We start from the raw sequence: 19,568 nt of genomic DNA, 5'->3' as shown, positions 1-19,568 counted from the left end.
CACGCTGCCCTCCGGTGATTCTACCTGCTCGCCCCTTCGATCAGCGAGCCAGAGACTGAACCGGCCGGCAGCAGCCGTTTACCTTACAGCTGACACCTTTGGCATGTAATTTTTTTTTTTGGTGGGGTATTGGGTACCTTCTTTTGAGAGGGACTTCCTTTCCCACTTCCTGCTTCCGTTTTTCGGCCACCTAGGCGACTTATCCTCTCCCCCTAGGTAGCTCCTCCCTCCCTGCAATCGTCTGGGACACGTCACTGGTCCCAGAAGATTGCATGGCCAGTAGCAGAGCACAGCGCGGCTCGCGCATGCGCAGTGTGCTCCCGGACATGAAGCCGCAAGCTGTCACGGCCCGGTGCCCACAGTTGCTATGATGGCGCCACGGAGAGGAGGGGAAGAGGAGCGTGGCTTCAGGCGGCTGAATCGCTGGACCGTGGGACAGGTGAGTGTCTGTTTATTAAGTCAGAAGCTACACTTTTTGTAGCTGCTGACTTTTAATAAACTAAAAAACAGGTGGAACTCTGCTTTAAAGTGTAGCCTATGGAGATTTTTAGTTACCAAAGTTTGGCGCCATTCCACGAGTGTGCGCAATTTTAAAGCGTGACATGTTAGGTATCAATTTACTTGGCATAACATCACCTTTCACATTATACAAAAAAATTGGGCTTAGTTTAGTATTTTTTCTTTTTTTTTTAATTCATGAAAAAATAAAATTTCCAAGAAAATCACGTTTGAAAAACTCCTGTGCAAATACCGTGTGACATAAATTGGAAGGACCGTCATTTTATTCCCTAGGGTTTTTGCTTAAAAAAAACATATATAATGTTTTGGGGTTCTGAGTAATTTTCTAGAAAAAAAATGATGATTTTTACATGTAGGAGAGAAATGCCAGAATAGGCCCGGGTTTTGAAACAGTAAGGGGTTACTGTTTCAAAAACATGACAAAATGATCTTGTATCTGTATTTATACAAGAAAATAATTTCACATTGTGAGTGTACAGAATAAAACCCCTCACCTTCTGTAGAGGATTTAATTCCCCCATTTATCACTGCTTAGGCAAGTTGCTGTGTCATGCCATTATTTATGTTGGAAATACGGTACATTAACTCATGAATCTGCCTGACGGCCACCAGACTGAGACATCCAACTCCTCTCACTCCCTAAACACCTTGCTGTCGCTGCTCATCACGTCACAAAGCTCGGCACCGCGGAGGCGACAGCTTATAAATAAATGATGATAAAAATTGTTTCTTTTATCCCTGCAGAGTACAAAAGCACGTCTGAAATGCACAGAGAAGGAGCTCGATGATCTGAAATGGGAACACGAGGTGTTAGAACAAAGATCCCAGAAGGTGACGATTGATTGAAGTGCAGATCTGTGGTTCAGGATAATGTATTCTAGAGTTTAGGCACTAGGTGGCCATACTAAGTGTAGCTCCACAGTACATCAAGATTGGTCAATTTTCAGATATACACTATATTGCCAAAAGTATTGGGATGCCTGCCTTTGTACGCACATAAAGTTTAATGGCATCCCAGTCTTAGTCCGTAGGGTTTAAATTGAGCTGGCCCACCCTTTGCAGCTATAACAGCTTCAACTCTTCAAACACTTTATTGACATGAACTTTAATGGCATCCCAGTCTTATGCCCCGTACACACGGTCGGATTTTCCGATGGAAAATGTCCGATCGGAGCGTGTTGTCGGAAATTCCGACCGTGTGTGGGCTCCATCGGACATTTTCCATCGGATTTTCCGACACACAAAGTTTGAGAGCAGGCTATAAAATTTTCCGACAACAAAATCCGTTGTCGGAAATTCCGATTGTGTGTACACAAATCCGACGGACAAAGTGCCACGCATGCTCAGAATAAATAAAGAGATGAAAGCTATTGGCCACTGCCCCGTTTAGAGTCCCGACGTACGTATTTTACGTCACCACGTTCAGAACGATCGGATTTTCCGACAACTTTGTGTGACCGTGTGTATGCAAGACAAGTTTGAGCCAACATCCGTCGGAAAAAATCCTAGGATTTTGTTGTCGGAATGTCCGAACAAAGTCCAACCGTGTGTACGGGGCATTAGTCTGTAGGGTTCAATATTGAGTTGGCCCACCCTTTGCAGCTATAACAGCTTCAACTCTTCTGGGAAGGCTGTCCACAAGGTTTAGGAGTGTGTCTATGAGAATGTTTGACAATTCTTCCAGAAGCGCATTTGTGAGGTCAGGCACTGATGTTGGACGAGAAGGCCTACCTCGTAGTCTCCACTCTAATTCATCCCAAAGGTGTTCTATCGGGTTGAGGCAGGCCAGCCATGTTCCTCTACCCCAAACTCGCTCATCCATGTGTTTATGGACTTTGCTTTGTGCACTGGTCCAAATCATTTGTTGGAGGGTGGATTATGGTGTGGGGTTGTTTTTCAGGGGTTGGGCTTGGCCCCTTAGTTCCAGTGAAGGGAACTCTTAAGGTGTCGGCATACCAAGACATTTTGGACAATTTTGTGCTCCCAACTTTGTGTTTACAGTTTGGGGATGCCCCCTTCCTGTTCCAACATGACTGCGCACCAGTGCACAAAGCAAGGTCCATAAAGACATGGATCAGTGGGTTTGGCGTGGAGGAACTTGACTGGCCTGCACAGAGTCCTGATCTAAGCCTGATAGAACACCTTTGGGATGAATTAGAGTGGAGACTGCGAGCCAGGCCTTATGGTCCAACTTCCGTGCCTGACCTCACAAATGCGCTTCTGAATGAATGGTCAAACATTCCCATAGACACACTCCTAAACCTTGTGGACAGCCTTCCCAGAAGAGTTGAAGCTGGTATAGTTTCAAATGGTGGGCAAACTTTATATTGAACCCTACGGACCAAGACTGGGATGCCATTAAAGTTCATGTCAATAAAGTGTATATTCCATAGTTTGTGGACTTTATAACTTTCCTACAGACTAAAAAATATACACACTGATTTGGGGTATTTATACCAAAGCAATGGAGCAGAATACATTTGGCTTAAATTTATGAAGAAAGATTATTTGTTTGCCAAATTTTTTAACGAAGTAAAATTATTTTTTTTTTTTTTTCTAAATTTTCGGTCTTTTTTCATTTATTTTCCCAAAAATTATTAAACCCCAGGGGTGATTATAAACAACCGAAAGAAAGCTCTATTTGTGTAAAAAAATAATGATAAAAATGTCATATGTGTACAGTGTAGCATGACCGCGCAATTGTCATTCAAAGTGTGACAGCGCTGAAAGCTGAAAATTGGTCCGGGCAGGAAGGGGTTAAAGATATACAACATGGGAAATGCGCATGTATTGCAGTGATGTACTGAATATGTTTTTCTGTTTGCCCAGATATATGCTTTAATTAATAAGCTTGTTTTTTCTAAGTGAAACCCTATAGCTAGTGTAGTGTGGTAGCTGGCAACCAACTAGGTGGCACTATCATATAATGTGTGATTACATAGTTTACACTTCCAAACCTTTATACACAAATAATTAAAATAGTATTAGCAAAATTTGAGACTGTGGAGATTTCATGAAAGCTGGCTACACACACTACAATCAGAACATACAACCTGCATTCCAATAACAAACTATGTAATGCTAAGTTAGATCTCCATGCTACATGCTTGTTTTTTTACATTTGAAGGAGAATGTATAGAGATTTTATAATTAGATTGCAGTGTGCGTGGTCAGATAAAGGGGCAGTTCACTTGTTGATGTTTCAGTTTAAAAGTGGGTTCTGGGGGAGGGAAATGCTCTTCAATTTCTCTGTCTTGGGACCTCCTGGGGTGAGGCCTCCACATCATAGTTCCCAGCTCTTTGGAGTCTCACTCCTCCTGTTTTATTTCTTAAAGCGGACCTTCAGTCATTTTTTCATCTTTCCATGTATTAAATCTTTTGCTCTAGTTGTTTTAGCTTTGGATAGTAAAACATTCTTTTCTGCCAGTAAATACTTTATACAGCCCACTTCCTGTTTCTTGTCTGGTCATTAGCCTAGGCTTATGACATCATACACAGAGCTCTCTCTCGCTCTCTCTCTGGTGAGAGTTTGCCAGGAAGAGAGGGGGGATGAATCATAAGAGGGCCAATGAAAGCTGCAGAGCTGCAGGTGTGCCTCTGTGTGTGCCTGTGTAAATCCAGGAAGTGAACAGGCAGCAGCTTCAGCTGCCCACAGTTAAAATGGATGCAGCCAGACTCAGTGGAGGGAGATTTATGCAGCATATTTGGCAAGTACAGAATCACAGTATATATAAAATAATATGCACAGTGGTTGGAGGGAAGCTTCAGAATGGCAAAGATGTTTTTATTACAAATTCTGTGAGCAGACTGCAGTTCCTCTTTAACCTTATTGGGGATCGGCTTTCCTCTTCTCTCAGCAGACATGCAGACCTGGAAATACAAACACACAGGGGTTGATTTACTAAAACTGGAGAGTGCATAATCTGGTGCAGTTGTACATGTTAGCCAATCAGCTTCTAACTTCAGCTTCCTCAATTAAGCTTTGACAATAAAACCTGGAAGCTGATTGGCTACCATACACAGCTGCACCAGATTCTGCACTCTCCAGTTTTAGTATACCCACAGATTTTACCACCATAATACTTAGCTATCCAATAGTCACTCCCCAACATTTACCAAAGCCTGGAATTTCAGCCCCAGGTGGACTGGCCCTTTAACTATTGCTGTCTGTGTATAAGACATTCTTGTTGTCCCCCTAATACAGATACAAGTGGAACGAGATGACCTCTACAGGAAGTTCACAGCCGCCATTCAGGAGGTTCAGCAAAAGAGCGGCTTCAAGAATTTGCTGCTGGAGCGGAAGTTACAGGCGCTCGGCGACACCCTAGAGAAACAAGAGGCACAGCTCAATGAAGTGCTCGCAGCTTCCAACCTGGACCCCACCGCCCTCAGCACTGTCACCCGCAAACTAGAGGCAAGCTTTCTATTGATAGCTGACATGGAGCCAATGAATATTGTTTTTTGTTTGTGTCGGCGCGGTTTCCCTCCCTATACAGATCAGTAGGAATGCAAAATCAGCTTGAAGCAGGTTAATACAGCTTAGTACAGGGGTTCTCAACTCATGTCCTCAGGACTCACTAACAGGCCAGGCCAAGATAACTGAAATACAGTATCTCACAAGAGTGAGTAAACCCCTCACATTTTTTGTAAATATTTTATTCTACCTTTTCATGTGAAAACACTGAAGAAATGACACTTTGCTACAATGTAAAGTAGTGAGTTTGGTTTGCAGCTTGAATAACAGGGTAAATTTGCTGTCCTTTCAAAATAACTCAACACCCAGCCATTAATGTCTAAACAGCTGGCAACAAAAGTGAGTACACAGTAAGTGAAAATGTCCAAATTGGGCCCAATTAGCCATTTTCCCTCCCCTGTGTCATGTGACTCGTTAGTGTTACAAGGTCTCAGGTGTGAATGGGGAGCAGGTGTGTTAAATTTGGTGTTATCGCTCTCACTCTCTCATACTGGTCACTGGAAGTTCAACATGGCACCTCATGGCAAAGAACTCTCTGAGGATCTGAAAAAAAGAATTGTTGCTCTACATAAAGATGGCCTAAGCTATAAGAAGATTGCCAAGACCCTAAAACTGAGCTGCAGTACGGTGGCCAAAACCATACAGCTGTTTAACAGGACAGGTTTCACTCAGAACCGGGCTCCGTTCCTTGCAAGCGTCGCGACGCACGGGGGCGGAGCCTGGCGGCAAATTCAAAAAAATGTAAAAATCATAACACATACAGTACTGTAATCTTACAGATTACAGTACTGTATGAAATCATTTCACATCCCTTTTGTCCCTAGTGGTTTGTGCAATGCCCTACATGCAGTTTTATATTATATATCCTGTTCTTTCTGCCTGGAAACTTGAGATTGTCCATAGCAACCAAAAAGTGTCCCTTTACGTCGAAAGTGGCTTTAGACCAGCTAGAAAACAGCGATAGTAAATTAGAACACTTGCAGAATTGAGCGATAGTGAATCGTGGGGTAATTTATTATATTATTATTGTTTTTAATTATTTATATTTATTTATTATATTATAATTTATGATTTTGTGTTTCAAACTTCATCATACCCGGGATATCTACTAGACTCTTGGTGGACAGATTTAAGTGTGTTATTGTTAACCTCCCTGGCGGTATGATTATTTCGGATTTTAGGTGCTGAAAGCGGTACAATTATTTTGCATGGAAATTTGGCGTTTTATATTGTAGGTCTGTAAATCTTAACAATAACACACTTAAATCTGTCCAAACCAGAGTCTAGTAGATATCCCGGGTATGATAAAGTTTGAAACACAAAAACATAAATTATAATATAATAAATAAAAATAAATAATTAAAAAAAATTAAAAAAAATAGTAATAAAATAAATTTCCCCACAATTCACTATCGCTCAATTCTGCAAGTGTTCTAATTTACTATCGCTGTTTTCTAGCTGGTCTAAAGCCACTTTTGACGTAAAGGGACACTTTTTGGTTGCTATGGACAATCTCCAGTTTCCAGGCAGAAAGAACAGTGTATATCATGTAAAACTGCATGCAGGGCATGGGCCAGAGCACTGGGGACAAAAGGGATGTGAAATCATTTCATACAGTACTGTAATCTGTAAGATTACAGTACTGTATGTGTTATGATTTTGACAGTTTTTTGAATTTGCCGCCAGGCTCCGCCCCCGTGCGTCGCGCCGCTCGCAGGGAACGGAGCCTGGCACGGAGAGGCTTCGGAGGAGGACGGAGCCCTCGGACACTGCGGGGGACATCGCAGGATCCCGGGGACAAGGTAAGTAACGCTGCCCCAGGATCCTGCAATGCGATCCCGAGTGTGGCTCGGGGTTACCGCTAATGGTACTGAATTTTAACCCCGAGCCACACTCGGGAAAACCGCCAGGGAGGCTACGAATTACAGGCCTACAATATAAAACGCCAAATTTCCACGCAAAATAATTGTACCGCTTTCAGCACCTAAAATCCAAAATAATCATACCGCCAGAGAGGTTAAGGCAGTGCTGGAAAATAATGGTGGCCACACAAAATATTGACACTTTGGGCCCAATTTGGACATTTTCACCTAGGGGTGTACTCACTTTTGTTGCCAGCGGTTTAGACATTAATTGCTGAGTGTTGATTTATTTTGAGGGGACAGTAAATTTACACTGTTATACAAACTGTACACTCACTACTTTACATTGTAGCAAAGTGTCATTTCTTCAGTGTTGTCACAAGAAAAGATAGAATAAAATATTTACAAAAATGTGAGGGGTGTACTCACTTTTGTGAGATACTGTACATTCAGGGGTGAAATCATTTGCTGCTCAGTGATTGCAGTATTCTAGTCTGCTTCTCCCCAAGGTAATACTTAAAATCTGGCCTGTTAGTGGGGACAGGAGTTGAGAACCACTGGCTTAGTAGGAGGTCAAATACCAATCGACACTAGCTGTCATATATTTGACCAGTAGAGGGCAGCACTATGGCGGAGCATCCTGGCAGTTGTATGAACAAGCTGAACTAATAGGAACCTGCTAGAGTAGAGGTACACATAGGGGCAGATTTACTAAAACTGGAGCACTCAGAATCTGGTGCAGCTCTGCATGGTAACCAATCAGCTTCTAACTTCAGCTTGTTCAATTAGGCTTTCACAATAAAACCTGGAAGCTGATTGGTTTCTATGCAGAGCTGCACCAGATTCTATGTGCTCCAGTCTTAGGAAATCTCTACTGCAGATTGGCAGGTGATTGCAGGCTAACACATGTATGTCACTGCACTGCAGATTGGCAGGTGATTGCAGGCTAACACATGTATGTCATTTCGCTGCAGGTTAACTATAATATTACATTTTGATGCCATCCCATTCAAACTACCAGTGACATTTTAATGGCAAGCCCATTAGATTATAATTTGAATTTAGGTCATAATGGCAGCCTGGCATGCTGGCAATGCGCAATCAAATATTTTTTTCCTTTTTGGGGGGGTTTGCATAAAGAGGGTAAGGGTCAAAGCCTCCATCAGGATTATGAAAAACAAACACAAGGGGGTACCTCAATCTATATCTAGTGATAAAAATGCACATACATTAAAAGTGTCTCAAGGTATGTCATAAACCCCATATAGACCTTCAAAAGGACCACCGTGAGGCTGCAGAGCTCAGCAGGCATGTGGCTAGTTGAAGCTTTTCTTGGTGGAAATCAGGCTGGAACAAAAGCAAGTTTCAAGCTGGCTGCGACTCCAAACAGCACCTCTCTCATCTGGGTCATGGTGACAGACAGTGGAGGGGGTGTGGCTGCATGTTCCTGGGCAGACAGGACCGCCCCTTTATCAAATTTGCTACTTTCGCTACACCTAGATGGAGGCGCCCTCTTGTGTTTGCTTTTCATATGTGTATTAGGATCTCAAGCCCTAAACTGAGGGAAGCTGCATCCACTTCACTTGGTGTTCCCTGCCACTCTCCTGGCCCCCTTATCTGCCCCGTTAAATGACAGTTGGGTTCTAATTAGTGCAATAGCTTATTCATTTTCTTCAGTCAGGATTATTGCTGCATGTGTCCCCACACTTCCTGTTCTGTTAACAAGGAGAGGATCAGGGAATTATGGGAAGTCTTTCCAATGGGGCTATAGACGGCCAAAAAGCACTGTTTCTTATTCAGCCTCATTCATATAGCTGTCACATGCAGATGTGGTGAAAAGCCACAGCTGGAAGTAGCCATACCTTATTCTATCACCACATACACACTAGAAAGCTGCGTCCAGTTTGTATGCGGTCAGAACCATCAGCCTTGGACACAAACTGTCCTTGTTAAGGGCCAGTCAGGGGCACTAATTGCATGTAACCGCTTGGAACCACAGCAGCCCTGGGCATTGACTTGTACACAGTACAAATCTGTCTGTGGCTGTTTGCATACAGCATGTGTATGGCAGAGAAGCTGATCACCCAGCTGGCAGAGAAGCTGATCACCCGTATGAGTGAGGCCTTAGCGTGGGGAAGGGTAGAACGAATGTGATTTTTTTTTTTTTTTTTTTTGCCTTCCTGCCATGGTAAACATTGACCTAAGTTTCAGTCCCAGTGTTATAAGAGCAGAAGACTAGGAAATCTTGCCAATGGGGACAAAGCAGTAATAAAACCTGACAGAGGGTCTTCTCTTTCCCCACTTTATTTACCATTTAAAAAGAGGATCAGCTTTTAAATGCAGAGACTGCAGTGGCAGAAGTGGGGAAGGCTTAGGAGCGGGTGAGAAGTTGGAGGTGTGCCACTCCTTCCCTTCCCATGTCCCCAGATAACTTTTCTTTGGGTTGGAAGGCTTGGAAACTCCCATTGTTTTATGATGAATGTACAGAAGGAATTTTGTGAGCATGCCAGTGTTGTATCATATATCACTTTCCCGTTATGAATCAGCATGTCCTCCTTTATTCCTTACACAGGATGTATTAGACACCAAGAATAACGCCATAAAGGACTTGCAGTATGAACTGGCCAGAGTGTCCAAGGTAAGAGGGACTATGAAGGAGACCTCCTCTACTCTGCTGTATGTATCTCGGGACCTGTCCTCATTGTGTGCTCACACTGGGCTCTGTAGCACTGGAAGGTGGAGGGTGACCCCATTGTTGTCCCTACAGTGCATCTGGAAAGTATTCACAGCGTTTCACTTTTTCCACATTTTGTTATGTTACAGCCTTATTCCAAAATGGATTAAATTCATTATTTTCCTCAACATTCTACAAACAATACCCCATAATGACAATGTGAAAGAAGTTTGTTTGAAATCTTTGCAAATTTATTCAAGATAAAAAAGGAAAAAGTCCCATGTATATAAGTATCACAGCTTTTGCCATGGCACTCAAAATTGAGCTCAGGTACATCCTGTTTCCACTGATCATCCTTGAGATGTTTCTACAACTTGATTGGGGTCCACCTGTGGTAAATTCAGTTGATTGGACATGATTTGGAAAGGCACAGCCTATCTATATAAGGTCCCACAGTTAACAGTGCATGTCGGAGCACAAATAAAGCCATGAAGTCCAAGGAATTGTCTGTAGACCTCCGAGACAAGATGGTGTGAAGGCACAGATCTGGAGAAGGGTACAGAAAAATTTCTGCAGCCTTGAAGGTCCCAATGAGCACAGTGGCCTCCATCATCCGTAAATGGAAGAAGTTTTGAACCACCTGGACTCTTCCTAGAACGGGCCGCTTGGCCAAACTGAGCGATCGGGGGAGGAAGGACTTAATAAGGGAGGTGACCAAGAACCCCATGGTCACCCTGGCAGCGCTGTGAATACTTTCACTGTACAAAGTAAGAGGGTCCCTTCACTACCCCTCCACACCTTCCCCTTTACAGCCACCAGGAGCAGAGTGAAATTCTCAGTACTTCCAGGTACATCTGAGCATAGCACTCACTCCCCCTCTTCCATGTGACAGGGCTGGTGCCTCTTTATTGGCACAGCACTGTCATGTGGAGGCAGGGGAAGCGTCCATAGCCATGTGTTTGGAGCTTGCACAGAGTGGCGATTAGAGGGGTGCATGAGTAAAGAATTGGGAGCAGCAACTTAGGGGACTCTTCTACTTTACTTTGCTTATTCCAATCAAACCAACAGCAGGCAGTCCTAATATACGGTGTACTGGCGGATTCCTAATTCCCAGGAAAAGTGTTCAAATGTGGTAAAATGGCCGTCTGCCATGGTGCTACCTTTAGTAACAATCAAGACATGTAGCTTCACTGCCAGACAACCAGCAAGAGGCCGAAGCTGGCCACAATAGCAAGATGTGGCTGTTTACAGACCCCTCTTAGGTAAATGGGCAGGAAATGCACACCTTTACCAGAGCATGACACACACAGAGCAGTGTACTTCTGCTATTAGTTTAGTAGTGACAGGTGCCCATAAAAGAGAACCTGTTCTGAAAAAAGTTTAAACAGCTCTTCGAGCTAAGTCACTTGAATATGGCTTCAGTATTTTCTGAGTTACCATATTGGGAATAAACATATACGCAGGGAAGTCACAACTCCAGATCTACCTACTTCTTCAAGTACTCCTCCATTTCATTAAAGTTAACGTGCTATTAAATCTTTGTTTAAAAAAATAAACATGTTATACTCGCCTGTTCTGTAATAGTTTTGCACAGATCACTCCTGATCCTCCTCCTCTGGGGTCCCCCACACTGGGCTTTGATTGACAGCAGCAGGAGCCAGTGGTTCTCACTACTATCAATCCCCCCTGTGAGGAGGGAGAGAGCAGAGAAAGCCGCTGCTCTCATGTACAGCACTGGATGGAGACCGGGCTCAGGTAAGTATAAGGGAAATTTGGACACAATAGGTTTTTTACCTTAATGCAGTGAATGCTTAGATCAAAAACTTTAAGGCTTTAGAACCACTTTTTATAAAGCTGTGCCGCAACTGAGTGCAATGCATGTGTTTGCAATGCCCTAGTTCGACCATTTGAAGGTTAAAACAGGCGAAATATCACCGCCAAGCAGCTGTCTATCTCCACCACAGATTGCTTTTCAGAGGGGCAACAAGGGCTGCCACATCAGAGAGAATGTTTCTGGTCCCACTGTGTGTACCTAATTACTGTCTGTTGGTCTTTTCCAGGCACACAATGACCTACTCCGGACATATGAGGCCAAGATGCGGGCATTTGGCATCCCTGTGGATGAGCTGGGATTTAAACCTATGGAATGTCTGGTTCCTGGGCAGGCCATTGGTCAAGGCCCGGCTGGACTGGTAGCCGCCAGCACCTAAAACTCCTTCTCCAGGAGGATGGAAAGAGCGTCCAGACAGCTAACACCGGACCTTTCATATTAAGGCTGACCGTTCACTTGGCAGTTTTTCTGCCAGTTCTAACAACAATTCTCCAGCATTTTCCAGCACAAATGACCGAGCCGATCAGTGCAGCCTTCCACCTTCAGTTACAGACTCTCTTCGTTTAACGATTCACCTGTTTAACGACCACTTGGACTTACAACCAGCTCTTACTTTTACATTTTGGGTACTGTATATCATTGTATTTTACAGTACTGTACAGTACAGGATTTTTGTTGTTTATATTTTTGTGTTCTGTACTTGGAGTTTTGTGTTTAGACCTTTGTTTTTAGAATACAGTATGCTTAAAATATTGATTATTTGTGGCCGCTTTGTTTAACAACCAATTCGCTTAATGACCTGGTCGGTGGAACGGAACCTGGTCGTTAAATGAGGAGAGCCTGTACTTTCAAATAAATAATCAGAATTGCCGGAGTTAGAGTGCCTTTACCTATTTGTTGTTAAAATAAGTTGTTTTTTGGTGCTAAGTGGGATCCGTGTTTCCTTTACCGCCACCCAGACTGATATGGCCTCCAGGGTAGTTTTTACCCCTTCCAATCACATTCAGAGTTTATCTGCTCTTTTCAAACAATCACAATCTGGAAACCAGACATGATACCATAGATAAGTGTTATCCTGTATTTAGTATCTACTTTCTTTTTACTGGTGCACTCCAGACATGATACTATATATAGGTGTTATCCTGTATTTGGTATCCCCTTTCTTTTTACGGGTGCACTTACAGTTTTGTTATTTTGTGTTTTTTCTTTTATCCTATTTTATTTGATGATATTCGATAGATCATCTTTTCCTCACAGTATACCTCAATCAGTGGTTCTCAACTCCTGTCCTCAGGACCCACTAACAGACCAGGTTTTAAGTATTCCCTTGGGGAGATGCAGACTAGAATACTACAATCACTGAGCAGCAAATTATATCACCTGTGATTTATTTCAGTTATCATGCAAACCTGGCCTGTTAGTGAGTCCTGAGGACAGGAGTTGAGAACCACTGTACTAAGCTGTATTAACCTGCTTCAAGATGATTTTGGATTCTTATTGATCTGTATAGGGAGGGAAATAGCGCCGACACAAACAAAAGCCAATATTTATTGGCCCCATGTCAGTTATCAATAGAAAGCTTGCCTGTTAGTGGGTCCTGAAGACAGGAGTTGAGAACCACTGCTCTATATGAACATTTAACATGATCATTCTTTCTGCTTTTTTTTTTCTAGAAGATACATTTTGGCTAATTAGTTGTATATTAGGCCTCATGCACTCCGGGACATTATAAAAACGCCAGTAGCATTCGCTGTAGAAAGCTGTAGCTGTAGAATGACTTTTTCAGCATTTTTTGCAGTAGCGTTGTTTTAGCTGTAGCTCTTTTTAGCTGTTTTTATAGCAAAACTATACTCCTATAAAAGCTTATGGATCAAAGTACGCTGATAGATGCTAAATAGCTGCGTTTTTCAGTGTTTCTTTTTTGTTTAGCGGTTTTTAGCTTTTATCAGAGTTAGAGCGATTTAACAGCTCAAAAACTCTGAAAACCCTCCTAGTTCTGTGTTTTTTTTTTCCAACCAGAAAACGCCCCTGCCAAAAAACACTGAACCCCCTAAAACAGCCACTGTAAAAACGTTTAATGTGCATGAGGACTAACTTGGTTATGTATTGATGTCATGTTATCACTTGATGATTGGTCCTTTGCATTGTCAGTCTGCCTTTTTTCAATAGAATTTTGTAAACAGAAATTGCTGTGTATTTTTGTGTCGGAATGGACAACTTTCTGTATTTTTATCCAGCAGCCAATCCGTTTCTCCCTTCCTTATAGCTACAGATATTATAAAACTTAAGGAAGACTCTGATTGGTGGCCAGCCAGGCACAAAACACAGTCCTATGTCCACAGGGCCCTTCTAACGGCAAGGTAATAAAGATTTTTATTTTTCAAAGAAAACCTCATTATTTATCATTAAAAACTCAGCATTCCATTAACTATTTTTAAAACATTCTCAATACGTTTGTGTCATTATTCCTTTTTTTTTTTTAAGTTTTATTTATCAAGTTTTGCAGAAACAATTTACAAGAAACATTAACAACGAAAGCCCAACGGGCCACACACAATGTTACAACATACACTTCTTCAGCATTTGGTGTCATTATTCTGTAGCAAGGTCTCCGGCCTCCTTAAGTCTGATGAGAACCTCCCGGGCCAAAGACAGCTGACATCCTTCTGTATGTGATGGGTTGTGAGGCATAGTGGCTGCAAGATGGATAAAGTTATTGGGCGCTAGACACTTCTTGGATGCAAAAGAGGTTTTACTTCTCTTAACAGTCCTTTTGTATTTTTGGGGGAGAGAGGGTTAGGGCCAGGACACCCTTGAGTAGTTGCAAGTTCAATTAGCAGACTCCAAGACTTCAATAGGAGAACAGCCGTGCAGGGAAATGCCTCCAGCAGTTCCTAACACAAAGCATAACAGTTCTTTCACCTTCACTACAACTTCTCCTTGTAGTTCGTCAGCACACTGAGCTCCTGGTCTCTCACTAGACCCACTGATTCACTGCCACTGAATCTCTTGACCTCCTCCAATCTTCATGGTGGTATCTTCCTTAAACGTCAACCCTGCCTCTCTGCTGGGTCCCTAGCTTGACATTCCCGATACTTCTCAAGCTTCACCCCACTGGCCTGCTTGGGTCCCTGGCTTGACACACAAGGCTGCTCTGCAAGCGTCGCCTCCGCTGGGACCCTGACTTGATCACCGCCTGAAGTCTCCAGATTCTCCACCGTGCCCTTTCGGTGAGAGTACTGCTCCGTTACTTGCTTCAGTTACTCATTGTGGTCCCTGGTAATAAGGTGATTGGTCCCTTAGTGGTGACAGCTTCCCCTCTACCTCCAACCACGACAGGTTCTCCGGCCGGCGGAACCATCACTTTTGGTTGGTCTGCAAGCCGCAATCCCAACCCTGTGCTGCTCTCTTGCTTCTGGATAGGCCCTCAGACAGCCTAGCAGCCAGAACCCCCGGGATAGTCCCAATCTGCAATACAACACACGTCCACCTAGACAGCCGTCCATGTGGAACAGAACATAGATCACCTGACTCCACCCGAATATATAGGTTCTCCAAGCAGGCCAAGGGATTCACGAAAACCCCCTTCCCATTGACTGAGATACCCCATCTACCCATAACCTGACTTTGGGTTGCCCTTCTGTCTAATACCACCAAATACCCGGCCACCTAGTGGTAAAATAGAAAAGTGCAACAAGGCCAAACTTAGGGAGAAGTCAATGGATCTCTAACAATCAACCAGGATAACTACTCCTGGCAAGTAAATTTGTGAGGAGCAACTCTGCCTAATATCCAGGGTGCTAAAATTCCTTTAAAGATTTTCCATAGGCAGCATATTAGGGGCTCATTCACATGGCTGATTTGGGCGTGTGCCTCCAAGAATCAGTATCACTCTGCAGCGGGTATGGACAGGTGTGCAGCATCAGCCGTGGCCAGCAGTCTACACAAATCAATTAAATGTTTTTATATAGCCCCACATCCAAGCAGTTACATGCGATTAAATAATGTGGTCCTGGACACAGGTAGCTTGTATCCAGAGACACTCATCTGTCCCATCCTGCTCTATCCTAAACACTCTAACCCACATCTGTAATCTCCTTCTCTCCTCCGGCACCTTTCCCTTACCGCTTAAACCGCCATACCCAAAAAACCCCATACTTAAAAAAAATCCTCACTGGACCCCACCTGTTTGAATAACTTAACCAGTTCCGGACCGCCCACCGCACATATACTGTGGCAGGGTGGCCCGGCTGCGTGAAACAACGTACCTGCATGATAGAGTTGCCACCTTATCCCTTTAAACCCGAACACATATTAATTACACAGGTTCTGAGGCAGATTAAGGTGGTAATTAAACTCACTTATCCACATTAAATTTGCCTCAGAACCTGTGTAATTAATATGTGTTCGGGTTTAAAGGGATGAGGTGGCAACTCTACCGCGTGACCTGGTCTGATTAGACACAGCGTGAGCTAATCAGCGGGCCCGGTGGCCGTGATGGCCGTCGGCCTCCCGCGACTGCTCCGGGGAATGACAGAACGGAGGTCTGCTGATGTAAACAAAGCAGACCGTCCTTCTGTTTGACAGGAACAGAGAGATCTGTGCTTCCATCCCCCACACAGTAAGCACACTGAGGGAACACAATTAACCCCTTAATCACCCCTGATGTTATCCCCTGCCAGTGTCATTTATACAGTGTCGGTGCATTTTTTGAGCACTGATCACTGTATTGGTGTCATTGGTCCCCAAAAAGTGTCACTTCATGTCCAATTTGTCTGCCGCAATGTCGCAGCCCGCTAAAAATCGCTGATCACCGCCATTACTATTTAGAAATAAAAAAGTCCCTAAATCTATCCCATAGTTTGTAGACACTATAACTTGCGCAAACCAATCAATATACGCTAATTGGGATTTTTTTTTAACAAACATACGAAGCAGAATACATATTGGCCTAAATTGATGAATAAATTAGATTTTTTGCATTTTTTTTATTGGGTATGTTTTATAGCAGAATGTAAAAAAATATATATATTTTTTTTTTTAAATTTTTGCTGTTTTTTTGTTTATAGCGCAAAAAATAAAAAACGCATAAGTGATCAAATACCACCAAAGGAATGCTCTATTTTGGGAAAAAGACATCAATTTTGTTTGGGTACAGCGTCGCTGCCTGTTAAAGTAATGCAGTGCTGTATCGCAAAAAATGGCCTGGACATATAGGGGGTAAAACCTTCAAACCTTCTGGGGCTGAAATGGTTAAAGTGATTGTAAAGGCAGAAGGTGGATTCTATGCATTAAAATAAAAAGTCTTCTGTGTCCAGCAGCCGCCCTCAGCCCCCCCCCCTCAATACTTACCTGAGCCCCATCTCTATCCAGCGATGTTGTAGGAGTGTTTTGGCTGCCCGGGACTCCCCTCCTCATTGACTGAGACAGCAGCGCAATGCCATTGGCTCTCACTGCTGTCAATCAAGTCAGTCAGCCAATGAGGAGAGAAAGGGGGCGGGCCGGGGCAGGCCGCAGCTCCATGCCTGAATGGACACAGGGATCCGTGGCTCAGCTCCGGTGCCCCCATAGTAAGCTGCTTGGTGTGGCGGCACTCAACAGGAGGGAGGTGCCAGAGGAGCCAAAGAGGGACCCGAGAAGAGAAGGATCTGGGCTGCTCTGTGCAAAACCACTGCACAGAGAAGGTACGTATGACATGTTTGTTACTTTTAACAAAATAAAACAGACTTTAGTTATCACTTTAAGATCTCCCTGCTCCCGTTTGCCATTCCGGCATACTTGGTCCGGCGTACCGGAGTCCGTTGGACAATTCGATCGTGTGTGGGCTCCAGCGGACTTTTTTTTCTCAAAAGTTTGACGGACTTAGATTTGAAACATGTTTCAAATCTACCTGACGGACTCGAGTCCGGACGAAAAGTCCGCTCGTCTGTATGCTAGTCCGACGGACAAAAACCGACGCTAGGGCAGCTACTGGCTACTGGCTATGAACTTCCTTGTTTTAGTCCGGTCGTACTTTGGTTGATCGTGTGTAGGCAAGTCCGTTCATTCGGAAAGTCCGTCGTAAAGTCCGTTGAAAAGTCCACCGGGCAAAGTATGCCGTAAAGTCCGGTCGTATGTACGCGGCATTAAGCTCACCAACGACCTACTAACTGCTAAAACCAATGACCAGTTCTCCATATTCATGCTCTTGGACCTTGCTGCCTTCGACAAAGCTGACCACCCACTCCTCAACAAACTCCACTCCCTTGGCCTCCGTGTTTCTGCTCTTTCCTGGTTCTCCTACCTATCTCTGCTCACTTTTAGTGTCACATACAGTACAACACCCTCTTCTCTGCTCCTCTTCCTCTCTTTTTGGGGTACCCCAAGGCTCTATCCTTGGGCTCCTCCTATTCTCTCTTTATACCTCTTCCCTGGGCCAGTTCATATTCTCCCATGGCTTCCAATACAACCTCTATGCTGACGACACCCAGATCTATCTCTCCACTCAACTCACCCCCTCAATCCCCTCACGTATCACTAATTTACTGAGCGACGTATCAATATGGATGTCACACCACTTCCCCAAACTCAATCTTTCTAAAACCGAGCTTGTAATTATTCCTCCTCCCCAACCCCCCCACCCCATGACTTTACCATTGAGATTAACGGTACAACCATTGGTCCCTCCACAAATGCCAGGGTGCTGGGTGTAATCCTAGACTCTGACCTCTTCTTCGGCCCCCACATCCAATCACTGGCTAAATCCTGCCACCTTAAACTCAGCAACATTTCTAGAATCCGCCCCTTTCTAACGACCCTACAGAACAACTTATTTACTCCTTGGTTATTTCCTGCCTTGACTACTGCAACTCCGTCCTCACTGGCCTACCCTTCCACAGGCTAGCCCCCTTCAAGTTTAAGTAAACCCCCCCCTATTGTTTGTAGCCAAGGAAGCTGCCATCTTTGCCTCTGTTTAATCTACAACTACCATGATGCTGCACATGTGATCATTTATGACACCAGCCATTTGATGGTTTGACAGTTTGGTTGAGAGCACAACCAATGGGAGTGTTACATTTCCAGCACGTGCTGGAAATGAAACTGTTTTATGGATGGGTTTACTTCCGCTTTAAGTCTATTCTAAATGCTGCTGCTAGACTAATACACCTTACTAACCAATCTGTGACTACTGCTCCCCTCTGCCAATCTCTTCAATAGCCTCTACCCCTATCTTGCAATCCCTCCACTGGCCTCCACTCAGTGTCCCCCACCCTTCTCTCCCAATCCCTCCACTTATGCCTCGTTTCCACTGAGCAGGTCGGTTCGGTACGGTACGGTACGCTATTTTGAGTGTTTCCATTATGAAAGCGGCCCATACAACCGAACCGCACCATTCCGGGTCCTGCTTCAGATGTGGGGCCATAGAAAATGGTACGGTTCGGTTAGGGCGGAGCTACGATACATTCCATTGATTGGCGGACGTGTGACGCCATGCTAGGCATTTTTTCTAAACCCACGTATGGTCCCTGGTGGTCCGACTTGCAGTGGAAATGCTCACCTGAATAGACCGGACCATTCTAGGCCTTCCAAACTGTACCGACCCAAACCGATCCGCTCAGTGGAAACAAGGCATAAGTGTCGTCCATCCCTTTCTGCCAATCTCTTCACTGGCCTCCATTCAGTGTCCTCCGCCCCTCTCTGCCAATCCCTCCACTGACCTCCATCCCTCTCTGCCAATCCCTCCACTGACCTCCATTCATCCATTCAGTGTCCTCCACCCCTGCCAATCCCTCCACTCAGTGCCCTCCATCCCCCTTTGCAAATCTCTTCACTGGCCTCCATTCAGTGTCCTCCGCCCTTCTCTGCAATCCCTCGGCCGACCTCCATTCAGTGTCCTCCATCCCTCTCTGGCAATCCCTACACTGAACTCCATTCAGTGTCCTCCACCCCTCTCTGGCAATCCCTACACTGAACTCCATTCAGTGTCCTCCACCCCTCTCTGCCAATCCTTCCACTGACCTCCATTCAGTGTCCTCCACCCCTTTCTGCCAATCCCTCCCAATGACCTCCATTCAGTGTCCTCCACCCCTCTCTGCCAATACCTCCACGGACCTCCGTTCAGTGTCCTCTCCTCCACACCTCCCTGCCAACCCCTCTCTCCCAATCCCTCCACTGACCTCCATTCATCCATTCGGTGTCCTCCATCCCTTTCTGCCAATCCCTCCCACT

At 44.4% G+C, this 19,568-nt stretch overlaps 1 protein-coding gene across 2 annotated transcripts in view; it reads left to right on the top strand.

The window, feature by feature from the left end:
• DRC4 (dynein regulatory complex subunit 4) overlaps positions 1 to 13,800 on the top strand; it is an 80,777-nt gene extending 66,977 nt beyond the window's left edge. For both annotated transcript variants that reach the window (XM_073604437.1, XM_073604436.1), the window contains 4 exons: positions 1,264 to 1,350; positions 4,724 to 4,933; positions 9,428 to 9,493; positions 11,590 to 13,800. In XM_073604437.1, the coding sequence (XP_073460538.1) occupies positions 1,264 to 1,350; positions 4,724 to 4,933; positions 9,428 to 9,493; positions 11,590 to 11,739 (513 nt within the window). In that variant the 3' untranslated portion in view covers positions 11,740 to 13,800. The remainder of the gene's footprint in view (positions 1 to 1,263; positions 1,351 to 4,723; positions 4,934 to 9,427; positions 9,494 to 11,589) is intronic.
• Positions 13,801 to 19,568: the final 5,768 nt, after the last annotated feature.

Source organism: Aquarana catesbeiana, linkage group LG11 (assembly GCF_042186555.1).
Source record: "Aquarana catesbeiana isolate 2022-GZ linkage group LG11, ASM4218655v1, whole genome shotgun sequence".
NCBI lineage: Eukaryota > Metazoa > Chordata > Amphibia > Anura > Ranidae > Aquarana > Aquarana catesbeiana.
The sequence above is the reverse complement of the archived record's forward strand: the minus strand, read 5'-3'. Positions and strand labels throughout refer to the sequence as shown.